Here is a 19580-nt window from a genome sequence, read left to right as displayed (position 1 = left end):
AGTTAAGGAGCTAGTGACAGTTCATGGCTTCTAGGGAAGGAAGAGATAGTTTTCTTTAAGAGCTGGTCCCTGGTAGGTCTGCTACACTCCAGTGAATGCTAGCACAAAATTGAGTCAATAGATTTTTTTTCCCCCAAAGGGCATGAAGTTAGGAGGGATTAGGGAATTAGGGAGTACAGCTGGGGAGGTAGATCTGGGATGAGCTAGTGGGAGGAGTTGGGAATGAAAATTATCAAAATATATTGTATGAAAGTCTCAAAGAATCAAAAAAATATTAGAAACACCATTTCAGCAAGGAGGGGTATATGGCTGTGTCTGGAGGGAGGAAATGGAAGGGAGGAATAGTGCGATCATACCATAATTTCAAAAAACAAAAATTAATTTTAAAAAGTAACAGTTTTAAAACACTGGAGTGGGCAAGGGCTGGAGAGATGGCTCCACAGGTAAGTGAACTCGATGCTCTTCCAGTGGATCTTGTTTTGAGTCCTAATACAAACATGGTGGCTCACAATTATCTGTAACTCCAGTTCTAGAGGACCTGATCATTCTCTTCTGGTTTCTGTGAACACTAGGCATACATGCAGTATACATATATACACACAGACAAAACACTCATACACACAATTTTTTAATTAAAAATTAATACAGCAGAAGGCTGGTTTTGATTAAATGCATACCACATACACTCACACATATGCCACTTAAAGTTCATCAAAATGGAAACCTGAGATGTCTAAAATTTACAATTCCTTCTAACTTATTTGGTCCCCTTTCCTTCTTACCTAAAATCTCAAAAATTCTAATGATTTTACTTTAAAAAATTATTTATCACAATTTTTTACCAGGAAAAAAAGTGTTTACCTGCTAGTAGAACCACCTAGAAATTAAGCTACTCAAAGTAGAGGGATTTGTATTTTGGGGAACGGACTCTGACAACTGATATAGTTCCACCTGCTGATGTATCAGGACCTCTGCACACCCATCTGAGTCTGTGCTGAAATGAAAAGCTGACCACGTCAGGAGAAAACAAAACTGCTTTGAGTAATTAACTGAACAAGACACAACATTGATTTTCTTCTTATCTTCAGTGAAAACTGGGTTGTGCCTAGAAGGCAAGAGCAGAGAATACATGAATACATTAGAAATGGTGATCTGTGTACGTAAAGACTCTAGAAGAAGTCTCACCTTGACAACAGTCACGTCCATGCCAGATAGGTGTAAAATTGGGGCAGCATTTTTTTCAAATAGAGTTCTGGCTTTGCTGTAGATAAAGGGAAAAGAAAAGCACAATATTTTAAGACACATTCTCAAGCTGAGAATAAAAAAATGTAACCATGTGCCCTAGAGAATACAGACTTCCTTTACCTGTTCAAGAATAGGAGGTTCAACAGTGAGTTACCATAGAGAGAAAATAGTTTGTCCCTTGTCTCATACAATCAGCTTGTATACATTTGGGAAGCTCCATTCTCTAGAGCAACAATGAACAGTAGATATAGCTCCACTCAAAATAACAAAGCCTGATCCTCACAGAATTCCCAGTGCCAGCTACAGCAATGGAGCAGATAAACCACGACATCAAGCAGGGCTTGTCTGAACATCTCAAACTCACAGCACATTTGTCTGTTACTGGAACTTACTTAGATTCTCCTACAAGGAGCAGAGGTATTTACTGCAACACTATTTATATGGCCCAGGGGAATAAAACAGATTTATTTAATCCCTTCCTAATCAGCATGCTCTTCTGAAAAAAGACTTTTTTTTTTAAGGTTTAAACACTAGGGTCATTCCAAATCTTTACACTGTAGAGACAAATCAAAAGTATTTCTATGAGAACTGAATTTTTCTAGGAAAGGAAAAGCAAAAGGTATCTATTAGTATAGATGACTAACAAGGATTGTTAACGTGAAGCCGGTCTACATCTCCCGAGCACAGAATCCCATCTCTGTTTCGCTAGCGTTTGATAAACATCTGCCCATAAGCAATGTTTTCAACACATGATGAAGACAGCTTTCAAAACTGTCTTTAGGACTACTCAAGAAACTTACAAAAATAGATACCAGTCCTTATTAATTCTTGAGTCTGCCAACTTCTAGGATTACAGATGGGATATTTCAAAGGTACTCGCTAAGTAAATGATGGATCAGTATACAAATGAATGAGAAAATAAATCTCCTCCAATTGTAGAGGTAAATTCTAAGGAAAGGCAAACAACATGGCTGTGACACCTTTTTGGATGGGCTTGTGAACTTCTCAGGAACATTATCCTTTACTGCACTCCAGTCCAATGCAGGTCAAGACTCAAAAACAGTCCAGGAATCAAAGGCAGAAGTGGCAAAAAAGTCTTTCCACACAAATGGCAGAGTTCAAATCCCTCTCTCTCTCTCTCTCTCTCTCTCTCTCTCTCTCTCTCTCTCTCTCTCTCTCTCCCTCACACACACACACACACACACACACACACACACACACCAAAACCAGTATTAAAATATCTAACTTCTATGTACATTTTCACTTAGCTGTCTTACTAAGATACAATTTCCCTTAAAAACAACGATGCATGCTTTGCCTTTTTAAAGGACATATATTGTTTAAAGATTGATTTATTTATTTAATGTATGAGTGCTGTATCTGTATATACACCTGCGTGCCAGAAGAGGGCATCAGATCCCATTATAGATGATTGTGAGCCACCATGTGGTTGCTGGGAATTAAACTAAGGACCTCTAGAAGAGCAGTCAGTACTCTTAACCACTGAACCATCTCTGTAGCCCCTTTCTTAAGGATATTTATATGAAAAATTCAAAAGGCAGCTAATGAGGAATACTTAAGAGTTGAGCACAGAAGAAATCCACCATCTTTCCTGAAAAAAACAAAATGGCAATATAACAAACACTCCTTATCGTGAACTAGGATAGAAACTGAGAAGATGTTAGCTCACAGAAACCATTGGTCCTAACCGAGAATATTTGCCACCCATCAGAATGAACATGAAAGCGACATGGAAATGAATCCCCTCTTTCCCCCTCACCACGTCTGCACCCTAACCCAGAATAATAGGGAAGGCAGGGGCACTGCAAGGGATGCTCTTACTGCGGGAGTGATAAGAACACAGCAGCTGGGAGCACAGCAGATCTGTTTCCTAAACGCAAACCTCTGATGAAGTCTGACTCTGATCTATCAATCATAACAGAGCCGGACCTCCTGTGAGCTTAAAAAAAAAAACAATCTGAGCACTAGCTGTTCATTCACATCTTTGTATGATGCCACTGGTTCAGGAAATCTCTAAAATAAAAGCAAAAAGACTTTTCTTCAGATTGAAAAACAAGTGTTGCCAGAAAGAAATACATTATTTATTACATAATTAAGGGTGCAATAGCACCAGGCCTGAATAAAAACTTTATGTACTTACGGCAATTTCTAGACTCAGGCACCACACAAGATAATTGCTTCTTTAATGTATTATTTATTAACAGTAAACACATAGTTACCTTGTTTCTTAAAGTTCTCCTTAAGTTTTAAACCAGTCCTACATAATGAGATAGCTGTACAATAAATTATACATTATGTGTTAGTGCATAGCCACAATGACAAAAATGGGGCCATTAAACAGTAAAAGCTTTAAAATAAAAGATGCTGGGAGTTTTAGAGCTCTGTGCCCCAGATGCATACAGGGATCCACCTTGCTATAGGAGGCCATCTGTGGCTGCATCTTTGCCTGCCTTTAGATAAAGTATTGCACTTGCAAATAAGAGGCTGCTCTAATTTTAAAAATATAAGCGGGGGCTGGAGAAATGTCTCAGTGATGGTTAAGACTGGCTGAACCAGCTCAGGTGTGAACACATGGAGTTCAGATCCCCAAAACCCACATAAGCACCCAGTGGATGTGTTGGCCAGCCGGGCCTCCCAAGACAGGGATCTCCATTGCAAGCCGCTTAGGGACAGCAGCAGTGACATGGCGAGCTCTGATGTGGACTGTGAGACTTTGCCTCAGTGAGTAGAGTGGAAGAGCAACTGAAGCTCACCCTCGGGCCTCTGTGCACAAGCACACATACCTCCCCATACACACAATGGTGGGAAAGGGAAAAACCTTCCAGTACACATAGTTATGTATAAAATGTAAGGACCTAAATCTCTAAAAAACTTAAGTTGTGAATTCAGAAACAATATGGACTGGGGAAAAAAGCAAAACAGCAGCAAAAAAACAAACAACAAAACCCACAACCAAGGACTTCTTGGAAGGCAGAACTTATACTAGTTGATTGTATCTTAAGGAAACTGCCACAACATTTTCACCAGAAATTAAAGATTTCTAAAGGACAAGCACATCAAACAGCTAGCTTTAAAGAAGGGCGAGGGGGGCCTGTGGGAATTCTTGCAAAAAATGAGAGAACAAAGTGGAGAATACTATGAAGCTAGCTAGACACAAACATTGTCATCATTAGCAGCAGCAAGCCTCTATAAACAGTTAAAACCCACAAACACTGCAGCATTTAACATAAATACATCGTATCCTACATGGTTTTTCTTAATGTATGTGTTTGGGGTTTGTGTCTATTATGTTGTTTAGTTTTATAGCTGAGTAAACTGAAGATTTAGGAGGCTAAGTAATTCAGAGTATTCTAGAAGCAGAAGCAGAAACTACATGGAAAGACACACACTGAGCTCGCTGCTGTCCTCAGCAGGCCACGGTGACTGATGTACTGGGTGTTCTGGTTGTGCTGTATAAGACCTTGTATCATTTATTACGGAGATAAAAACTGGTGTGTTGATGGAGAAGGGCAGTGGCCTTAATCAAGTCTAGCTATACTCTATTAAGCAAGGTTAATCTGCAGAATCTGTAGGCAAAACAGAGGAGGTCAGTACACCTCTTACATGAAGTTATGTTCAAGCTTCCCCAAAAGAGCCTACAGAAACTGACTTTGGGGGCCCCTGCTTCTTTTTGCTTCAGACAACACTGCCTGAACACTTAAAATCCAGCCTCAACTTCTCATTATTGACATCATGTGACTTCAATCTTATAGTGTCCAGTCTAATACATATTCACAAATTACTCGAATACAAATTACTCAAAGCACAATTGATCTGGACACTGGAAACAATAATAGGTACCTTTTCCCTTTTCAATTTTTCATTCTATTATTTTTAAAGGTAAATTTTAAACTGTTTCTTTAAAGCGGCCACTGATTGCTTTTATTTACACTGCCGGTGGTTAAGGCCACTTCCCTTCTCCATCAACACACCAGTACATCAGTCACTGCGGCCTGCTGAGGGCAGCAGAAAGCTCAGTGTGTGTCTTTCTATGTACTTTCTGCTTCTGCTTCTAGAATACTCTGAATTACTTAGCCTCCAAAATCTTCAGTTTACTCAGCTATCAAACTAAACGACATAATAGACACAAACCCAAAACACATACATTAAGAAAAGCCATGTAAAATACGATGTATTTATATTCCCAACAACCTAACTTACACTGTAAACTTTTTTTTTTGGTTTGTGGCTTTTTCCCCCAGGTAGGGCAATGCTGAGTCCCTCCACACACTCTCCTTGCCTTCACAGTACCCTCCATTTCAGGGTGATCAACAGGTACAATCAACTAAGCAACAAATACACCACTTGTAGCAAAAGCCCAGTTGCTCTTCCCACCTTACTCCCCACAATCCTTTCATGTAGCACTTACTGAGGAACAATCATTCCTATCCTTAGGTTACTGACCTATGGGCCACACCTTGTTTGGGAAGAGTGAACATTCTCCTCCAAGACCAGCTGAAGGTTTCCTACTTTGGAAAGAATATATTGTCCTCCTGAGCCCACAGTGCTCTGGATCTTCTCATACATCTGTGTCTGTGGTGAGGCTTAACACAGTTATACAAAGCAGGAGACCAATCACTCCCAGTAGGTCCACTGTCTGATAGAAATCCTCAGTGTTTGCTGAACATCAATTTGCCACACAGTCACTTCACAGTAACTCTTACTTCCACTTTGAGAAGAACTCCTGTGGCTGCGGAGTAATCAGTCCCGGTCATTCTAGTCCTACACAGTCAACCACCTGCCTCTGTGGGGATTCTGCCCTTTGCCTTTAGAAAAACTAAATATAGTAAGTCACAAACTGAAATACCCTTTGCAAGCTGCAGGATTGAGAAAGACGGTGGCTTTCTTCACTTGTGCATTGGGAGGGATGAGCTGGTTGCCAAACACCTGAAAAAGAAAAAAGAGAAGTTTTCTATTAAATACTTTATTCAGCCATTGATCACATACGTTTTTTCATCCCTAAAGAATTTACTTCCAACCAAAGAACAAAATCTCATTCATGATCTCCATAACAGAATAACCACAAACAACATAACAGAAGTATGCTGTTGTTCAGTGACGATAGACCCAGTTTTACATTAGGATAAACCCTTGCTTTCCTTACCAGTGGTAGTTAGTATCTTTTCCTGACTTTATTATAAGCATGCATGCTGCAAGGCCACAGGCTATGAGAAGGGATGCTCACGTGTGGCTTCAGCTTTCATGCTACAGTCCTTTCTCCTTCAGTCTAGCACTCAACTTACCCCTCAGAGCTCTGTGTTACCAGTTAACTCTCACCATCTGTACACACAGAAGAAACATGATGCTCAAACCTCTCTACTCTGTTGGCTCTAAGGCTGAATAGAATCAAGGAGCGAAGGATTAAATATGAGGATTCAAAATAGCAACAGAATGGGAGCTACTACTGAAACATCTAATCTGCAGAGAGCTGATGAAAAGAATCATGATAGGAAAACACTAAAGAGGCCAAAACCGTCAGGTCTTGGGTGTTGAAAAACAAGTCTGGGCTATGACAGTAGAATCTAGAAAAGAAGTATAAAGCAAAGATTAGAGGGGAAAAAATTATAGGAAGATGTTGTATTGAACAACTCAGTCCAAACGTGCCACTTCTCTGATTGTCCATTAGAGATCCTTTCTACATGTTCCTTCTAAAAAAACAACCTTCTGTGCCCAGGAGACAGCTCCATGGGTAAACAGAAAGTAAAGTGCTTCTTATGAGTTCAGATCTCTAACATCCAGATAAGAAACACTTAGAGACATCAGTGTACGTCTATAACCCAGTACCGGGAGGTGAAACCAGGAGGATCCAGGGGCTCTCTAGCCAGACAGTCTAGCGGAAATGACAAGCTCCAAGTTCAGGAAAGCTAGGGAAAACTAGGGAGGATAACGTGCCAATGCTAACCTCTGGCCTCCATACACACCTGTATAGACAAGTGCACAGATACATACACACACACACACACACACACACATACACACACACACACTACTAGCCCTTTATCACTTCTGTTCTCTTTTGCTCTTGTATCTTGACATTTTCTGGCTAAATCTCCAAATATCATTAACTTGTTCTGCTTTGATCCATTCCATTCTAGGTTCCACCAGGAATGAAGTTAACTAACTCGGCTGTGGAGGTCTGAATGAAAATGGCCCCCATAGACTCATAGGGGGTGGCATTATTGGAAGTCTGGCTTTGTTGGTGGAAGTGTGTCACTGAGGGGTGGGCTTTGAGTATTCAGGTGCTCAGACAGCCCCAGTGTGGCACTCTCTTCCTGTTGATTTGGGTGTAGATCACTCAGCTACCTCTCTAGCACCATGTCTACCTGCATGTTGCCATGCTTCCTGCCATTAAGACAATGAAATAAACCTCTGAACTATAAGCTGGCTCAACTAAATACCTTTCTTTCTAAAAGTTGTGGTCATGGTGTCTCTTCACAGCAATAAAACCCTAACTAAGAGAAAAGTTGGTACCAGGAGTGGGGAATTGCTATGATAGGCCGGACACTGTTTTTGTCTGGAAGAAAATGGAACACTTTGGGACTTTGAACTAGAAAAGCCATTGGACATTTTAAACATTTTAATGAGCCATACTAGTAGGATCATGGAAGACAGTGGTACTGAGGGTGATTAGAACTATGAGACCTCAGCTTAAGAAGTTGCAGAGGCGGATAATAGAATGTGGCCTAGAGATTGCTCTTGTGATATTTTGGTGAAGAATGTGGCTGTTTTCTGCCCTTGTCCAAAAAATCTGCCTGAGGCTAAATTAAGGAATTATTGATTAAATATTTTGGCAAAGGACATTTCCAAAAAAAAAAACACTAGCATTGACTATCTTCTGTGGCTAATAGTAGCCAGTCTTATGCAGAACTACAATGAAAAGACTTAAACTGAGCAAGGAAAAGTACAAACTGTACAGTTGACGGAGCTCTAGGGAGTATAAACAGATTCAAGAAAAGCCGGATGCTAAGTGGAATAAAGAGAGTGGTGACCTCAGAGCAAGCTCCCACCCAGCTAAGTGTCCAATTTGTGAAAAGGAATTAAATAAAAGTTTAGGACCAGGGCCACATACCTGTAATCCCAGCACTGGGGAGGTAAAGGGAAGTGGATTTTAGAGTTCAAGGCCAGCCTAGGTCTACAAAGGAAGTTCCAGGACTGCCAAGCTTAGGTAGTGAAGGAAACTATCAAAAACAGAAAGCTGGAGAAAATGTATTTGAATAAAGGGTTCGTGCAAGCAGCAGACCTTCGCAGCTTCAGCCACATGGTACCTAAGATTATAGAGTCCAGGATACGAGAAAAGAGGTATAGAATCTCTCTCCCCAACTAAGGCAGCCACTGAGGCCAGGTATATGCAGATGTCCTTCCATGGAAAGACCTAGAAAGACCATTTCATGAAGCTGTAAAGGTAAGGCCCGGACTGCCTTGAAGGCCTCAAGATGTTGGAGATGCCAGAGCCTTGGGATACCTCCCAAGGAGAGCTGCTAACAGGAAGTGGAACCAGCCCAAGAGAGAGAAGTGTGTTGCAGTCAACAAAGCTGAAAGGAGTTTGAGATCTGAAGAGTGATCTGACATCAAACATGGAGGTGCAAAGTTTGGAGTTTGCCCAGCTGGTTTTCAGTGTTGCTTTGGTCCAGTATATCCTCATTATCCTCTCTTTTCCTCCATTTTGGAATAGTAATGTATACCCTGTGCCATTGTATGTTAGAAGTATGTGATTGCTTTTTTCTTATTTTGATTTTCCAGGAGGTTACAGTTAGGAGACTGCCTTGAGTATTACAGACTTTCAACTGTGGACTTTTAAACTTGGTTGAGACTGTGATAGACTACGGGAACTTTTGAAGTTAGATTAACTGCATTTTGCATTATGGTATGGCTACAAGCCCATGGGGGTCAGGGAGAGGAATGTGGTAGTATGAGTGAAAATGGCCCCCACAGAGTCACAGGGAGTAGCATTACTGGAGGTCTGGCTTTGCTGGAGGAAGTGTGTAACTAGGAAGTGGGCTTAGAGGTTCAGATGCTCAAGCCAGACCCAGTGTGGCTCTCTCTTACTCTCAGCTACCTCTTCAGCACCATGTCTGCCTGCATGCTGCCAAGCTTCTAGCCATGAGGACAATGGTCTAAACCTCTGATCCTGCAAGCCAGCCCCAAGTAAATGTTTTCCTTGATAAGAGCTGTTATGGTCATCGTGGTGACTTTCACAGAAATAGAAAGCCTAACTAAGACCCCAGTACTCTGTAACCAGATTCCAGATCCACAGCACTAGACTGTCCCTCCTTTTCCTCATTTCCTAGTCCCAAGAATTCTAAACCAGACTTGTAAAGTCAAGTATCAGGTCCATAATGGAGTAAGAAGTCTGTAAAAACTAGAGTTGAGTTTATATGATTTTTTTAAAAAAAAAATCACTCAATAATTTAGACTATAAAAAGATCATTGGAGAAGTAGAGAAAGCTGTGAGGATTAATCCACCTTTAGTCACATGGAAGGTGCTAAACATGTGCAGAGGACTGGAAGATTAGAACAGTAAGGGGTCAGTATGTGGAGAAAGTACCTAACGAGACCTTGTTCCTGGGAAAGTAAATGGGACTGGAACTGAGAAAGAACACACGCAGAGGATTCACCTTAAGAGGAGGGTGTATCGGCAGAACTACCTGGGACTCAATATTAAGGTTTATCTGACAGTTACCTGGATTTGATCATTAATCATTACGTACATGTTCTAGAGTATCATACTGAGACTCAAAAATAATCCAACAGTTTATTTTTTATGGTCTCACAGCATATCTCAGGCTGGCCTGAAACTCATTATGTAACCCAGGAGGTAAACACATGGGAATCCTCCTGCCTCAGCTTCCTGGAAACTGGAATTATAGGTGTGAACCATCTTGCTGATCTTAAAAATAAAATTTAACACTTATTTACATTAATTTTTAAAATAACTTGAAGCTATACTAGGTGGTACAACTGTGCAGAAATAAAATCAAATTCTTAAAGCATTTTTGGAACCAAAGAAGGATTTATTAATAGCACCTATTGTCATTATCATCTACGAAAATAATTCAGAAACAAACATGAGGTTTGACACCCACTTCTACTAAATGTGTTTGTTCTCTTTGCCATTTTAACTTTCACACATCTCTTCAGTCATTTCTGACATCATAAGCTTAAATGGCATATAACAAAAAGGCAGTGAGTCACAGAAATCCATCTGCAGGGTACAAATTACAAACAGGGAAGAGAGCAAAGCCAGGGTCTTAAATCTGAAAGGATTTACAACTCAACTACCATCCCCACAGCCAGATAAATCAATGCTTATGCAGCATGTCGTGGAACTGGATGGCAGTGCAGTGCTAGGAATCAGCTATGTTAGTGAGATGGGCTTTAGAAGTAGGAGAAAACAATTTTAACAAGACTTGACTTTCAGTGGTAACATCTGCTCTGAACCAATATCCCTGGGGGCTATTCCATCAGGAGTGATTCAGGGTTTAGCCAGATCTTCAAGGATAACTGCAAACACACGCCAATTCCTAGCTCTTCAGCCAGTCCAGTTATGTGTTCTTGGGAGTGATCCAGAAGTAAACAAGCCTGACAGGGTGGGCGTCAGCACTGGTCTTCACCAGATGGTTAACTTCCACCCATTCCACTCAGAGTTGGCTGACGGCCTGATCCATCTGGAGGTGGAGGGAAAAATAGTCACACTGCACTGATGCAAGACCCCATGTAAGTAAGCCCCTGGAGTGGCTGTGTGTCTCCTGCACCGTGGAGATAAGGGCAATTTAATTTTATCACAGGAAATGGCATTACCTGAGCTTCTTGACAGGCTGCTCTTCTTAGCAGGTTATCACTATCAAAGCAAACAAAAGAGATCCAGCATTAGCATTCCAAGAGATTAAGACCCAAATAGAACTGATGGGTTTAAAAAAAAAAAAGTATCTTAAGTGAAGATTTCTTAAAGACCTGATCTCAAATCAGGAGCACATTCAGGAAATACATTCTCTGAGTGAAAGCTTGTGTTAGCTATTTCCACATTCTGGTGTGTAGAAAAATGACCCAGAACCTTGAACCATCTAGAGCCTAATGTCCAGAATCTGAAGATCTGTAGCTCCATATGGCAACAGGAAAGTGCAGATTAACGTAGAGCTGCAAAATCTGAAATTATCTAACAGGCCTTTCATAAAAGCAGAGCAGCTTTTATGTCTGTGATCAGAACACATGTGACTCTAAGAGTGTGGTCACCTCCTGGCTTTAAAGATGGAAGGGGCTGTGAGCCCAGGAATGTTGACAGCCTTGCCAACCTGGAATCGTCAGGAAGTAGCTTTTCCCCTTATAGCCTTCAGGAGGAATGGCAGGCCTTAAAACCCTTGGACTTTGGCCCATAAAATAGTATGATAAATATTGATGATGTGTTAAACTAAGTTATTAGTCAACAATAGGAAACTAATATACATGTTTTGGGTTTTTCTACCCAGTGGATATTATTTAGGCCATCTGCCAAAGCTGAATTTGATATTTAGCTGCTTCTGCTACTGTTTTATCTGAGTCCCCTCTTTTTATAGCACTATCAGATATGCTATTATATCACGAATGGAAATAGGAGGTAAAAGTTTGGCTTCCAAATATGAAAACATTCTTTCAGAATGCAACGTGTTTAACATAAAAGGTCTCCAAAGTGTGTCATGAGAGCACACTAAATGGGCTCTGAGGCCAAGGACAGTCTGGAACACTCAAGTCTGCCTTTAAACACTTGGTATTGCTAGAAAATAACTGAAGAAAAGATTTTAAAGAAAACAAGGGTTGCTTTACATATATTCCTTGATCACCATTATAACATTGGAGACCTGAAATTTGGCATTTGAGAGTAATTTCAAGACTAATGTTGATAATTAAGGATGAATGAGAATTAACTTAATAGATTTTTGCCACAGTTGTTGCCTGTTAATCTGTCTTCCATAGCCGAGCAACACAATACCCCAAAATAGTAATTGACCTGAAAGCTAGAAACAATGTTCCATGAAAAGTACAATGGCTCCAGTACCTCAAAAGCACACACTAAGAGAGCCGAGAGGTGCTGATCTGTTATGAGGGTTGGTCCACAAGTGGCCCTGGCAGCCAGGTTCAGGCCCCACCTGCTGTGTAACTCTGCACATCTGCCCAGGTGGCAGGGGAGTTGTGCAACCTTCTCCCCTCCCTCACCTTTCATCATTATTAATACTGCCTGATCTTTCAGAATATTCTTCAAAATTAGAAGAATATTAATCTAATGTGCAAAATGGAATGTGCTGCCTATAGAAAAGTCAGACTATGAACTGATTTAGCCCATCAAAGAAAATCCCAATATGATCACAGTTAACTCTAATATCTAAATTACATAAACTATCTTGATCTTATTCTCCGAATCAGTATGTTTGTAAAAAGACAAATGCATTCTCAAAGAAAAAAAGACTCCTTGAACTAAGATGGATAGTCCTCTACCGTCCTACAGAGAATGGATCTAGGACACTGCTTCTCCACCACAGACACCCAAATGACTACTCAGAACATTTAATACAAGATAAAGGCTACTTATATAAACAGTTGCACTGTATTGTTCAGACACAGACAAAAAAATGCATACATCTTCAGTATAAATGTAATACTTATAAATACTTTTTAATCTGCATCGGGTTCAGTTCACGGATGCTAACAAACAGTTACAGTCAACTATATTCTGATGATCTATATAGCAAGCACTAATAACTACTTTAAGAAATTCCAAAAATGTTCCAGAAATATAATTTTGCTAGAGCTTCAGAGAAGATAACCATGTGACAAAAACACAGAAAGCACAAAGCGACTATGATGAGGCGGATACTGTAGCATGAACAGTGAAAGCTACAGCTGTAGATAGGTCTGCGGGTTCCACAGGCCAGGCCTTCTAACCTCCCTCCCTGACTTGTGGCTGAATTCCATCCCCCAACTCCAGCAGGCACCCCCGATAAACCATATGTGGAAAAATTCCAATAAAAAAACAGAACATATCTATCATCCTGCACAAAACTTAAATCTAAGTGGGTCAAAAACCTCAACATAAAATCAGACACACTCAGCCTGACAGAAGAGAAAGTGAGGAAGAGCCTTGCACACATTGGCACAGGAGACAACTTCCTGAACAGAACACCAACAGCTCAGGCATAAGATCAACAATTAACAAACGGGACCTCATCAAACTGAAAAGTGTCTGTAAGACAAAGGGCACTATCAATCGGACAAAGAGGCAGCCTATAGAATGTAGAAAAGCTTTTTCACCAACCCTATATCTAATAAAGTGCTAATATCCAAAATACATAAAGAACTCAATAAATTAGGCATCAAAAAACACAAATAATCCAATTTAAAAACGTGCTACACATCTAAACAGAATTCTCAATAGAGGAATCAGAAATGGAAATCAAACTACTTCAAAATTTCATCTTACACATGACAAAATGGCTAAGATCAATAACACAAGTGACAGCTCACACTGGCAAGAATATGAAACAACAGGAACACCCTGTCATTGCTGGTGGAGTGCAAACTATATAGCTACTACTGAAATCAATACTGTGGTTCCTCAGAAAGTTGGGAATCAATCTACATGAAGACCCAACTATACAACTCTTGATATACCCGAAGGACACTCCATCCTAACACAAGGACATTTGCTCAACCATGTTCCCTGTGGCTTTATTCATAGTAGCCAGAAACTGGAAAGAACCTAGATGTCCCTCAACAGAAGAATAGATAAGATAATTGTGCTACATTTAAATAATGAAGCATGATTCAGCTGTTAAAAAAATGACATCATAAAATTTGGAGGTAAATGGATAGAACTAGAAAAACTCATCTTGAGTAAGGTAACCCAGACCCAGAAAGATAAATATGGTACACATTCACTTACTGAGTAAACAATAACAGAGCTACAATTCATAGACTCAGAAAGGTAAGGTAAAAAGGAGGGATCTAGCGGGATACAGGAATCTCCCTGAGAGGAGTAATTAGAACAGACTTTGCTGGTGGACTTGGAGTTCATAAGCATTTGACTGGGAATCAGGTTAGAGGAGAGATGGTGTGGAGAGAGAAAGTATGGGGAAAGATGGCTAGACTTGAGGGACCCTTGAAGGGTGGTATGGAAACCTAGTACAGTGGAAACTTTCTATGATCTAGGAAGGGGATCCTAATGAAGGCTCCTCGTAATGGGGAATATGGATTCTCAACTGGCTATCTATCTCTTGAAGCCAGGTGAGACTTCTAGAGGAAGGATTAAGGAACACTCGATTGAGTTGTTGGCCAAGAGGCTCCCATGGAAATCCCTAAACAACCCAGGCTGTTGTTAAGACAAAACACTGCTCCATGCAAACTATTATGGGATAGGGTATTGCCACTGTCACCCACACACCTCACTGAACATACAGAAGTCGAACTGGTGCCAACATAGAGCCCTCACCCTACTCTAGTCTCCTTAGTACAGGAAAGTACCCTGTAAGCTACAGGAAAAGAAACATGGACACCAACCCAGAGACAAAATCTTTGATCTACCTTTGAAATATATGCTAGGGCAGTGGTGGCACAGATCTTGTAGGAGTAGCCAACTAACATATGATTTGACCTAAGGCCCACTCCACAAGAAGGAACCCATACCAACACTGCTTGGATAACCAAGAACCAGAAACCAGCAGCCCAGAGACCTAAGGTAAACCGAAAACTGATTGATCTTAAAAAAAAAAAGTATCAATAAAATGATCCCTAGTAATATTCTGTTATACTCTTAGACCAGGGCCTTATCCAGCCATCATCAGAGAGGCTTCCCCCAGCAGCAGATGGGAACAGATGGAGAGACCCATAACCATACATTATGCAGAGTCTAAATTGGACGTTTCCCTCCAATCCCTCCCCTCAGAGCTCAGGGAATTCTGAAGAAGAGGAGAGAAAGGTTCACTGCATATATATTTCAGCTATCAGCTCAGTGTTTTTATGGGACTACTGACTGTGAGAACAAGTTGGTCTCTAATTCTTTTGCCTACTCTTAGGACTCTCTTCCTCCTGTTGGGTTGCCCTGCCCAACTTCAATATGATAGTTTTTGCTTTATCTTATTATAGTTTGTTTTGTTATGTTTGGTTGTTATCTTAGAAGCCTGTTCTTTTCTAATGATAGGCAGAAACAGAGTAGATCCAGAGGGGAGAGGAGGTGGGGAGGAACTAGGAAGGGTAGAGGGAGAGGAAACTATACTCAGGATATATTGTATGAGAAAAGAATCTATTTTCAATAAAAGAAAAATGAAGAAAGGAAGGAAGAAAGGAATGAAGGAAGGGAGGAAGGAAGACAAAGTGAAGGCTCTGGTGAATATCCAAGGAAAAGAGTTAAATTTTCCTTATTTCCCATCATTCCCTTTGATATTGCTTTTATACTTCAGGTTTTGCTTCTCCTAAAAGGTACTAGAGTTCAGACCTCCAAGTATTTGGTCATTTTATCTCTCCCCAGATGTTATGGTTTAATCTGAAATATCTCTAACAGGTCTGAGTTTCAGACACTGAGTCCCCAGCTTGTGGTGCTGTTTTGAAAGCTATGGCACCTCAGGAGGCAGTGCCTAGTTGACTGAAGGGTCACTAATTAGGGTCAACCTTTGAAGGTGATCCTGTCCTTGGTTTCAGCCTGCATTCTCTTGCCTTCTAGTCCATCACCACATTTTCCTACGACCATGCCTTTCCCAGCATGATAGACTGTAACCCATATGAAACAGTGAGTTGAAATAAGATTTCTGTCCATTGTTGTAAGTTGTTTCTGTCTATTATTTCGATCATAGTTATGAAAATCAACTAATACAAATTTGGAGAAAAACAAACAAACAAAAACAAAAAACAAAACAAAACAAACCATCCCAAATACAAATCCACCCCTGCCTTTAACCAACCACACACGAAACTACTTATCTTGTCTTCCTTTAAATAACTTACTTAAATAAAGGATAATTTGCCAGTATTTTCTCCTGTACAACCCAAAGCCCAGACTTTTATAGACAGCGGGAACTCAATGAATACTTGTTAATAAGTAAGTGGCAAATGTTTGAACAGGAAAATTGACTCACTATGTTCTGAAGACACACTTTGTCCATGAAGGGAAACTGAAGGTTACTCTTGTCTGAGTACCTGGCAATCCTGAACCAGCAGATGATCTGAGACAGCTTTCCAGTGTAGCCAAGGACAAGGAAGAAAAAACCCACATTATCATGGGAATGCTGCCACGTCAGAAGGACCTCAGGCTATGTGTGAGCATAGACATGAAGAACAGGATGCAACTGGTACTCTTAAAAACCAAAGCAAGGAGTTCCTTTCTGTATACCACTAAGCCCAAAACCTGTTCCAGTGTCAGAAAATTCTAGACACCTAATGGATCAAGAGTCTGAATGTGAGCCAGAGACCTAGCTACCAAACACAGAAAACTGATTGTACATCAACTGGCAGTCCATGTTCCTACTATACAGCAAGGTGCCTACTGGGCACTAATGATAAATACAATTTACAAGAGGTTCTCCAAATGTAGTCATATCAGAAAGGGTCCCTCAATACCTACTCAGAACCAAAGTGGAAGCTCTGTGACACAAAGAAATTAGAAGCTTCTGGATTAGAAAATAAGGAAGAAAAAAAAATCTGCTGATGTTATTGCCTGAGGCTTTAAAAGAATATGAACTTGCCTGCTACTACAGGTAATAGGATGCTCTCAATTTATTCTAAGCCATAAATGTTTTATTTATTACCTTAGGACTGCAAAATAAGATAAGTTGTTACTTCAATAACAGCTTTACATGAAGAGAAAAATTACATTGATCCATCCTATTTCCCAAAAAGGATATTTCCCACTACAGTTAGAAGCAAATTGTTCAGCAATTTAAACCACCAGTTTTCCCTTGGTGCATGCAAACACTGTCTTTGCTTTGCACAAAACAGATTTCAAGTTTAGATGTTTACAGCAACCACAGTGACTTACTCAGGCTTCCTAAAATAATTAGTCATCACATTGCCCAGGGCTACACTCACTTCTTGTTGATGGAGAAGGAGGGATAGAAAAAAAACAACGGCAGCACAAAAAAAGTGCATCTTAGCCAGTGACTAGAGGGAAAGTGTCTCCCAATTACATGGCTCAACCTCTTCCTCATGACTTAGACTTTCCTCCCAAGGAGGTGAAGACTGCTGCACAGGCCCTGTTACATGTGAGAAAACAGTGGTCACATCACTTGTGCCTACACGATGGAGCTTTGACCCAGCAGAGGGAGAGTGCAGCCTACTTGGAAGAATGTTCAAGCTTTCCTTCCTAGAAAATGTTCAGTTCTTTAGGGAAAAAAAGTCAGTATGACAGGTTAGAACCCCAAGGGGACAATTCAAATGCCTAAAAGAATATGGGGTCCTCTACTCTAGTATCTCTGTTTTTATAGATAGCATTTTTCCATGTTCCTGGGCCTTCCTATGGTGGACACCAAGGAAATTTATATCTTCTCAACTCTCTCAAGCACAAAATAATAAAGAAATCTCTAAAGTCCTGAAGTTGTATAAAGGAGGAAAATATTGTTGATATATACTAAGTGCCAAATGTCTTCACTTCAATGCCATAAAACTATACAAAAGAAAACAGGGAGCAACACAGGCGATGGCTGACAGAAAAGCCCACTACAGTCATGTTGATGAATGAAAATGGGTAAAGAACAAGAAAGTTAACAAATGACCTGCAAATGTGTAGGCAGCCTCCTGGACTAGGGAAAAGTGCACAAAGGTAGTTAGCATCTTTTTAGTTGGTGGCTTAGTTGGTGGCTTAATTCAACAGTGGAAGAGACATTTTAAAATAATAAGCAAGGCAAGAACAGTTCCCTCAAGAATTGTTATTTACTAAAACAGAAAAGAGGAGAGACAAAGTGGTATACTACTACTACTACTAATAATAATAATAATAATATTAATAATAATAATAATAGCTCATAAAACTCAATGAATTTAATACAACAGCTACACAAGGGATGAGAAAGAAGCCTGCAGGAGGATATTCAACAATGAACTAAAAACACTTTCAACAAGCCTTTGCCAAAATGTGTAAATCCACTTACTGAATGAGATTTGTGAGTTTTTGGATTTGCTTACTGTCAAAACATGGATTCCTGAATATTGACAGTAATGTTTAGGTCTGCAATCCCTGATTTTACTATCTTTGTTTCTTTGCCAAAACAGAAAAGGCAAACAGCAGCCAAAACAAATAAATACTTTTGTCAAAGATGTCCAAACCCAAGCCCTATTTCCTAGACATCTGAAATAAAGGCTGCAAACGTTCTTAGAAGTGATGTAGCCCATACTTACAACGCTTCCCAACCCCATCAATCAAATGGTGTGACACTACCCTCTGAGTAACAAAGGTCACTAGGGAGGTGATTCTCATCTTGTAATGACATACAAAGAGAGCAAAGCCCAACCTCAGTCTCTACCCCCAAAAGATTCCAGAATGTTCACTTAGACAGTTTTTTCAACCCCTTTAAGCCCTAGAAAATGAGTAATTGACCTAGTTTGAGGAAACCTCTGGCCTGTGGACACTCACACTGTTAGAAAGTGACTGGAGGCTTAGCACTAGAACTGAACACACTGCTTCTCAGCCTCCTGTAGCTTCTGCCCATACCCCTGCTGCTTTCTAGGTATTTTCAGCAGTAACAGAGCCCTGTCCACTGCTCATCAGTCACTCACTTCACACTTTCTCCCTGCACTGGTACTGGAGTGCTATTATAGTCTTTCTTCTGCAAGTAGGCTTAAGAAAAAGCCCACAAATCTTTCTCAACCTCTGAATAATTCAGTAGTATTTATCAGGCAAAGACTGACCTCTACCCAAGACAGAGGCCTCAACTCTACCACTCTCTAACTGAGAGAAATGGAAAAGTCTATCCTGCAAGCCTTTTCTTTCCTTAGAATATGAAATTATTCTACTTTCATTAGACCCAAGTCCCCACAAGATACCAATGTCTCTTCCTACCCCACCGTTCTAATAGTCATGGAAACACAAATAACTGAACCAAATTCGACACTCTGTACAGGGCTCCATCTCTGACTGGTGGCTACATTTCTGCTGAGGTCTATGTTGTATCACACTAGGTGATGCTTCACCTACCAGAGAGCATTCATTGCCCTCTAGCTTTTGTGTGTGTGTGTGTGTGTGTATGTGTGTATGTGTGTATGTGTGTGTGTGTAGTATTTCCATTCCTATCTAATTCATTTTTAATTAATACATTTATTTGTAT

General features: G+C 40.3%; 1 protein-coding gene across 3 annotated transcripts in view; it reads right to left on the bottom strand.

Moving 5' to 3' along the window:
* Agk (acylglycerol kinase) overlaps positions 1–19580 on the bottom strand; it is a 69945-nt gene that overhangs the window by 36735 nt on the left and 13630 nt on the right. For all 3 annotated transcript variants that reach the window (XM_028768418.1, XM_028768420.1, XM_028768419.1), the window contains exons 3-5: positions 11104–11143; positions 6113–6192; positions 1186–1261 (exon numbers count right to left, since the gene is read on the bottom strand). In XM_028768418.1, coding sequence (XP_028624251.1) covers positions 1186–1261; positions 6113–6192; positions 11104–11143 — 196 coding nt within the window. The remainder of the gene's footprint in view (positions 1–1185; positions 1262–6112; positions 6193–11103; positions 11144–19580) is intronic.

Source organism: Grammomys surdaster, unplaced genomic scaffold (genome assembly GCF_004785775.1).
Source record: "Grammomys surdaster isolate TR1022 unplaced genomic scaffold, NIH_TR_1.0 186, whole genome shotgun sequence".
NCBI classification, from domain to species: Eukaryota; Metazoa; Chordata; class Mammalia; order Rodentia; family Muridae; genus Grammomys; species Grammomys surdaster.
This window is presented reverse-complemented; position numbering and strand designations above follow the sequence as displayed.